The sequence below is a fragment of the Gracilinanus agilis genome, chromosome 1 (assembly GCF_016433145.1).
Source record: "Gracilinanus agilis isolate LMUSP501 chromosome 1, AgileGrace, whole genome shotgun sequence".
Classification (NCBI taxonomy): Eukaryota; Metazoa; Chordata; class Mammalia; order Didelphimorphia; family Didelphidae; genus Gracilinanus; species Gracilinanus agilis.
This window is the reverse complement of record NC_058130.1, coordinates 636359018-636367720: the sequence shown is the minus strand read 5'-3', so window position 1 is coordinate 636367720 and position 8703 is coordinate 636359018. Positions and strand designations below refer to the sequence as shown.

At 35.5% G+C, this 8703-nt stretch overlaps 1 protein-coding gene across 5 annotated transcripts in view; it reads right to left on the bottom strand.

The window, feature by feature from the left end:
* Window positions 1–2417: 2417 nt before the first annotated feature.
* The window catches only part of MTDH (metadherin), a 77139-nt gene continuing 70853 nt past the window's right edge, over window positions 2418–8703 (bottom strand). For all 5 annotated transcript variants that reach the window (XM_044668526.1, XM_044668532.1, XM_044668546.1 and 2 more), the window contains 2 exons: window positions 5737–5893; window positions 2418–4805 (listed from right to left, as the gene is read on the bottom strand). In XM_044668526.1, the coding sequence (XP_044524461.1) occupies window positions 4735–4805; window positions 5737–5893 (228 nt within the window). In that variant the 3' untranslated portion in view covers window positions 2418–4734. The remainder of the gene's footprint in view (window positions 4806–5736; window positions 5894–8703) is intronic.

Here is an 8703-nt window from a genome sequence, read left to right as displayed (position 1 = left end):
ATTTAGATACATTTCTGAGTTGGCAGAATGGCTGGCCTCAAAATGTAGTCATTAATGGTTCCAAGTCAACTTGCAAGGAGGTCTCTGGCACAGTACACCAGAGATCTGTGCTGTTCAACATTTTTTGGGAGGGTTTTGGTTTTTTTAAACCCTTAACTTCTGTGTATTGGCTCCAAGGCAGAAGAGTGGTAAGGGTAGGCAATGGGGGTCAAGTGACTTGCCCAGGGTCACACAGCTGGGAAGTATCTGAGGCCGGATTTGAACCTAGGACCCCCGTCTCTAGGCCTGGCTCTCAATCCACTGAGTCACCCAGCTGCCCCCAATTCTTTTTTTCTTTTAAAACCCTTATCTTCCATCTTGGAATCAATACTGCATATTGGTTCCAAGGCAGAAGAGCCGTCAGGGCTAGGCAATGGGGATTAAGTGACTTGCCCAAGGTCACACAGCTGGGAAGTGTCTGAGGCCAGATTTGAACCTCCCATTTCTAGGCCTGACTCTCAATCCACTGAGCTAACCAGCTGCCCCCTTAATTGGTGTTTTAATTTTTAATTTATTGATCATGTTGTTCTACTTCTGATGGGAAGGAAGTGAAGTACTTAAACTAGAGAACTCCAAAGATTTGGAAGACAGGATTGTTACAAAGGCCAGAAATTGATATAATAGTAACAAGAATACAGGAAAGTCTTTTAAGAGCAATACCACCAGTGACAGCTAAGTAGCTAACTGGATTGAGTGCCAGGCCTAGACAGGAGGTTCTGGGTTCAAATCTAGCCTGATACTTCCTAGCTGTGTGATCCTGCGCAAATCACTTAAATCCCATTGCCTGGCCCTTACAACTATTATGCCTTGAAACCAATTTATAGTAATGATTCCAAGGCAGAAAATTAAGGGTTTAAAAAAGAGTAATACTATGTTTTAAAACTTTAGTCAATTGAATGAGTCTATTAACATGTTAAAGAGTTACCCTGTGACCTTCTAAAGAGGAACTATATGTTTTGTATTCTGAACTAAAATTCAGATCCATTAAGAGATACATTTCTCTTTTCCTTCATAGCTTACGTTTAGGTTTTTAAAAAGTCTTTTGTTTAGAAAAAAATATTTACCTAAACATTCCACATTTTAAAAGCTATCTAGCAATATATAAATTCTTTTAAAATTAAACTTTCTAAAGAAAGTCTTTTTAGTTGACATTTTAAGGAGGAAAGACAAAGAAAGAAAAGATATACTATGAATAACTTACTATACTGATTTCCTAGAAGATTGAAAATTAATAGTAAGAGCATTTACTCCAGATGAATATTTTCAGGGCACAAGTTAATCTGGCACCATATTTAAATCCTTCTGCATAGCATAAAACTGAGGTTCCAATCTATACTTACCACAGAGGATGAAGTCCAGACCCCATTGTTGCTCTCAGCAAAAGCTGACAGACACCAAGGCTTCCCTTAGCTCTCCTAGTTTCTGCCGCTGAAAGCAGAGCTGACAGGTGGCAGAAATTCCCCAGCGCCTGTATATTACCACTGGGAGCTGGGGCATTTCTGCTGCCCATCACCTGCTACTCTGAACAGCAGCCAACAGGCAGGAATGGGGGTTGAGGAGATCTTTGCTGGTCAGCAGTAGCTGGTGTGAGCAGGAGATGGGGGATTTCTGGTACCTGTCAGCTGCCAGTGTACCCACTCTGTAAGTTAACTCCTTTTTTCAAGATTTTTCTTAACTGCAGAACATCACCTTATAGTTTGTGCTTTATAGTACATGGCAGCATCTAAGTATGCAGTTGTGGTGATAGGGCATCAAAGGAGGAAGCATGGGAACTGTAACCTGTCTCCGTCTAAGCACATTTTTAGGAAAGTCCATGTTTTACCCTTTAAGAGGCAGACCCTGATACAGAAGTGCCAGTAGCCCACAGAATAACTTGTAAATGCTACATACATTAAGGCTAAAGTGTGATCACAAGTTTATGCATTCTGGTTCTGGTACATTTATGTTCTCATATCTATTTTCTTTCTTGACTGACATCTCAGTATTTAAATGGCCTGAACTTGACCTATAAGCCTGTGTGGAAATTGAAGCATGATTTTACCCAGTGGATTACTATAGAGTGAGTCTTTCTAAATATTATCAATTTCAACAAGTCATTTCCTATTCAAGAGCTATTCCACTGTATATGAGACTTCACACTGAAATTATTCTAAGACAAATTTTTCTGAATGAAAAAATGGTTGGGAGAGAAAGCTCATATGAATAACTTCTACCTCATCAACAAAAGAAAACAAATCTTTGACAGAAGATGCGATAAAGGTCACCCAGACTATGTTATAACAATGATAATATCAGAGAGAATTTTTCTGGGTAAGGAAAATTGGTTGAGAAATTGGTTTAACAAAAAAACAACCCCCCCCCAAAAAAAAAGGGAAAGGGAAAAAGGAGGATGTTTTATTGATAACAAGCAAAACATCTTACATGACAGCATTCTTTAAGTCTCTTTGAAAGCAATTTCTATGTATACACTGAATTTACACAAAAACTTCAAAAAACCATCAAATCATAATGAAATCAAATGGAAGTATTGGGTAAAAAAAATTTAGATTTCCTTAAACATTTCGGGCTGTGTTAACAGATATTTTAATTAAGAAAATAAACAGTATGGACTTAAATATTGCTCTGCAGTAGCTACATACAAACACAGAACTAATTAGACTCTAAAATAAAACCCATTAGATGAGTGCCTAAAAGAATGACATATTACCAGAAATGATATTTACACTTTAATAACTGACACCCAAGATATTCTTTTAAACAAAGACCTTTTGGCACATTTCTAAAATACATGCCCTCCTTTCCCCATCCCATTCCAATCATCCCCCTTGCCCTTTGCCCCACCAACTGTAAGAAGTTCTGGCAGATAAACCAGGATCCTTGAGTTTTGGAGGAAATATTAAATTTAAAGTTAACCAAAGATAATTTTTTTAAAAACCCATTATCACATTAGCTATTATTTATGCCCATAAAGCAAAATAAAACAAAACAAAGCTATCATTTGCTCAATTTATTTAAACAAATCAACTTAGAAATGTCACTGAATTAAACAAAACTCTGAACATGTAAACATACTGCCATGTTCCTGAAACAGATGTTAACACCTGTATAAAAGTTAGTAATCACTATTAGGAAAGCGGTTCAGTCATAAAGGCCAATCTTCAGCAAAACTAAAGTAATTTTGTTTCTCCATCCTTTCTAGCATTCGTAAGTCAAAACTACTAAACTGCAGTCAAGTAAAATAAGACGATATTGGATGGTTGGATCAGTACCATTGGTTACAGCTGTTACAAACAATCTCTGAGCACATAAAAACAACGAAGCCAATCGCATCAAATAATTCATGGCTTTTTTTTTTCTTGATCACAATTCACTAAGGGATGTTAATTATGGTCCTTGTCAAACACATTTGGTAAAGGCTATTTACAGTGTACATGGCTGAGCATGCACTATTTATAGATACAAAGATACCTGCCAGTTCATTACAATATAATTACACAGTGCCTGAAAATGGAACATTTCACACATCATTTTAATCAATACAGTTTCAAGTGGGAAATGTTCCTTATTTAACTACAACTGTAATACTTACATGAAAATTCTTATAAAAACACTAATTCCCCCTCAAGAAATTTAGATGCATATTCTACACACTACAGGTTAAGGCAGTAAAAAAATGTATTCCTGATAACTGGAGTTCTTGACAATGTCAATTAAAGCTGTCTGATTTTAGTCTCCCATTCTCCATCAAAACTTTGATGTCTTGTGTAACTAGTGTGTGAATGATTTCAATTTTAAAGTCAAAAGACATTTTATAGAACAAAGAGAACAGTTGAAGCTGGTAAAAATAATTGCTTGGGAAAGGGAAAAAAGGAGTAAGATTTTGACTCTAAAAGAGTTCACATCATTAAAAATGAGCAATTAAACATGAGCATGAACTTTTAAAAGGAAACAACAAAAACAAATAAGACCATATACACATAGTTGAGTTTCCGTAATAGAATTAAAAATATACTGCACTTTGAACAATTCAAGTAATTTAAGACTATCAAAAATAACTTCATGAACCATACAAGTGTCAATTGCATTTCTGATCTTTTAATTGAAAGCATTTTTCTTTAATTGTCAACTAAGTCATAAAGACTTAGCTAAACAAATGACAATGACTTTGTATTTGCACTTGTGACTCCTTTAATACACACTTCTACCAAAAAATATGTAAGATATGGAAGATTATGCAATTAATCAAAGCACTTTGATTTACATGTGAAGCAAATTCAAATGGTAGACAACCTGTGAACCAAAGATGCAAGAAATACCTACAATTTTATAGCCCACCCTTTCTCTAATCACTTCTCTAGTCTTTAGCTGCAGGTGAGACAGAACACAATCTGTTGTAAACAGGGCACTGTTGTAAAACCAGGAGATCTATATTCTTAAATTGAGATAGTTCATAAAATTGAAAAAGAGACTCCTAAGCGTCTTCCAGCAATGTAGCTTGTTCTGCTGAGCTCTTAATTTCACAAATTAACTTTCCTTTGATTCCATTTTAATGATGGTTGCATTCACAGCAGTTTTGTCTTTAAAAATCAGTTGAAATTTATATAAAATTCTGTACATGTTCACAAATTATTGCATAAACAGCATAATCTTCAAGACAGTGTCTGCACAACACATGTCCAATTCAGGATAAAACATTCACGTTTCTCGTCTAGCTTTTTTCTTCTTTTTTACTTGTTTGGGAGATTCCCAGCTAGCTTCAGACTTGGCTAGAAGAGTGGCAAAAAAGGGAAGAAACTTAGACAAGGTGGTACCTCCATACTACGAGTTACAACAATATAAAATGCAATAAATTCCACTTTAAAGGATTTTTTGGTGACAATTTTACCAAATGGATGTTTCAAGTTTTAGGTGCTAAAGTTTCCAATATTGCATCTGTTATTAAAAAGATTTTTTGTAGTTGTCCAAGTATAGTAACTGGTTTCAGCTCAATGGCTATAAATAGTGCAAATTCTAATACTGAAACTATTTCAAATAATTCATTATTCAATGGTCTACGAAAGCCTGTACTTTTGCTTGTTAATATGTTTTGCAATATCCATCTGTCCACTACTATGAAGAGAAATCAAGAATAAGTGACAAATCTATTCCCTAATAAGTAGGAGTGTTTGTATCTATGAGGATTACTTTTTTATTTTTTTAATATTATAGTTTTAATATAATATTAATTTAATATAATAGTTTTAATATTACCCTCTATCTTAACCAAGAACTGCCTAGAACTGGTGATCTTTTGGGTCTACTGGACATTCACTTAAGTAAATTCTTCTCATATTGGGTCTGTCATATATAGCAAGAGAGAGTCTTTAAGAGAAAGAATAATTTTAGAATTGGGAAGGACATTAAAATGAGATGCTATTTACTAAGGTCAAATAGTATCAGAGTTCTCAGTAAGAATCCCATAAACCTGGGCAACTCTCTTCTACTAAAATTAAAGACAAAGGAAACCAGTGTTGCTATATTTTGAATCTTATTGATAATCTAACTCTTCCTATCAAGTTCCCAAAACAATACACATTTGAAAATGTTATTGAAAATTTGGCAGATGGAACTCTACACTTGAGTCCTCCCCTCCCCTCCCTCTTCCCCCACTTGCCCTCCCCCCCAATGCCACCCCATCCCCTTTCAAGTGTTACTCACTCTGGGAAGGAGGCACACTATTCTGCTTAAGATTAGGCTTGGAAACAGCTGTTTCTTGTAGCGTCTGGGGCACTTGGGAGGGGATCTTGTCAGATTCATTTTGTGATAAAATTATAGATGGCTCGGTAGAAACAGCAAGTGGAAGAGTCTTAACAGGCTATTTTGAAATACAAAATTTTACAAAGGTTTTCTTATGTAATACAATTTTGTACAGGACTTTCTTAGTAATGTATATTGGTAATCGATTTTAACAAAGATGCAATGATTAGTTTATCAATAAAAGCACAAAGCAAACTTATTCTTGTCCCTTAAGTGACATACACAAATTGGTTCTTTTTCAAAGCTCCAAATGGCAGAAATTTAAATTTAAGGAAAAGTCGTTATAACACACAGGTATGATAGATTTAACCAAGAACAGGTAACTTTCCCTGAATTTTCATTATTTTAAAATTTTGGTTAACTTATATCAAAGGTTGTTCTTTCCCACTGCCACACTCTTGTGTTTGTTAATACATTTGATTTTGACATCAAATATTTCCAGATTTATATTAGGGGGCTAATCCTACTGCCCATCATTATAACAAAGAAAAGCAGTTAATCAAAACCAATTCATAAGAGTCAGAAAGTAATCTCAGTATTGCTATATTCATACCCCCACCCTCTTGTCTGAAAAGAGGAAGATGTGTTTCAATGTCTTGTTCTCCAGGAACAAGATTAGTTATTGTAGGTTGGGGTTGTATTGTATTGGGGTTGTTATTTATGTTTTTATGTATGTCTCCTGATTCTGTTTACTACGTTCTCTGTATGTTTACATAAATCTTCCTGTTTCTCTAAATTCTTCACACTTGTCATTTCTTAAGAAGTAGGGCATCTTAATTACTAGTTTTTACTACTACAAGTACCTCTAAATATGTCTCCTGTGTAGAAAAGGAGTTCCCTGCTGTGTAAATAGAATTAGCCAGATCCCATTAATAGTCAAAAATCTACTCAACCCAGGCGTGCTAATGATGTCACTCCCACCTCCCTTAGTGGGGAGGGGAGACAAGTTACCCACACTTGACAATAAGTAACAAATCAAGAATAAGGGACTGCCCTTTGGGCAGTCCAAATCAATGTAGAAACTGCCATTTGTCCATTTGAATTAGAGGTGGACCACAGGAAGTGATGAAAGACACATTCTGGACCACAGGAAGTGATGAAAGACACATTCTCTTTAAGTAAGTGAGTGAACTTCCTGTGGGGGCAGTTGCCGCCTGGAACTGGAGGAAGAAGCATCTCCTGAGACCACAGACAGCTTACACTCTGTATTGTCACGTGGGTAAGTTAGGCTGGCTTCCTTGGCCTAGCTGGGCCAATTCTAAACTCTACCTATCTGGCTGTTGGGCCCTGTGGCTTACAGCTTCATTTGATTAGACTTCTAACCTCCCTTTTCTCTTTATCCCTACTTACCTTCCTGATTGTAAATAAACTCCTCAACCCGATGCTGACTTGGGTCTGATTTAATTACGGAATCAACCTGAATTGTTGATTCCTGGCGGCCACATAATTTTAATATATAGCTAATAACTAAATTTTAATTCTTACAATTTCTGCCTGGTTGCCACCACTAGGTACTGTTACCCTTATGCCAGCTAATGTCTCTCCTAAGAAGTAGTTATGAACTTGAAGAGATTCTCACAAGTAAGTAGCAGTAGTTCTTATAATTTACTGATTGAGAAAAACCATGAAAGTTGACATTGTTGTGGTAACTCTTTTAGCAAGTTTACATCAACAAGCAAAAGTTGATTAGAGAAAATCCTATCCTGGACTGTGTGTATGGTCTGGCATTGTGCTCATCAGGCAGAGGAAGGAGACTCTTAGGTCTACTCCTCCTCAATTCACACAATGGGGTCCTGATTAAGCATGAAGCAAGCTCCATGAAAATGTCCCCTAGGCATTAAAACAGAGGAGTATCAACATTTGTAACCCTTCCTTGCTATTATCTAACAAGATTCTAGGAAGAAGAAATTAAAGGCATAAATATAGGCAAGGAGGAAAACACTATCCTATGTTTGCAAAGAAAAGGGAAGAAAATCAGCAAACAAACTGAGACAGTTAATAACTTCAGTCAACTAGCAGGATGAAAAATAAGCTCATGAAATCTATAGCATTTCTCTATGAATAATAAGTCAAGAAAGAAAAAAATAAAGAGGGAAATTCCATTCAAAATAACTACAAAATATCTGGGAGCCAATCTTCTTGAGACTTGTATAAAAACAATTTAAAACACTATGAAGAAAAAAAGAAATGAAAATTAAGTGATATTAAATGATCATGGATCAGCTGTGCCAAATATATTTTTAAAAATAACAAAATATTGTCTTTGACAGTGAATTGTTAAATAAAAATACTAATATATCTCAGTTGACAAATGCTAAATAACTATTTAATGTTGCTAAACCTACAAATGTTGAGATGGCTTGCCTCTAAAACAAATTCAAAAGAAACCCCCCCCCCAAGAATATACTGTTTTTTAGTTTAAAATCAGTCTTTAGGAAGAAGTCTTTACTCTTAAGAGGAGCATTGCCCCTCTAAAGTACTCCCTAAGTTGTGCACGGAGAACAGCATTTTCAGTCATCATTAATAAAAAAAAAAAAATTTAAGACTCTGTCTAACATAATTTAAGTAAGAACTCATTCCTTAAAACATTTATTAGGCCCTGATAGAAAACCAGAGGTCTTAAAAAGACCCAATGGATGGATGTAAAAGTGTCATCTGAAATATGAAGCCTTGGGTACTATTATCTCAGTATGAGTAGCCCCAATCTTTCCCTTTAATATAAAATGTCATTGTCTTGCTCCCACCTTCCCACAAAACCACTAGCTGAATTATCAGTACCTTTTATAAAATATAAGTCCCTAAAATCCAATTTAAAATATAATTACATTTGGTCAAAAAAAAAAAAAAAGGGGGGGGGGGGGAGGAAAG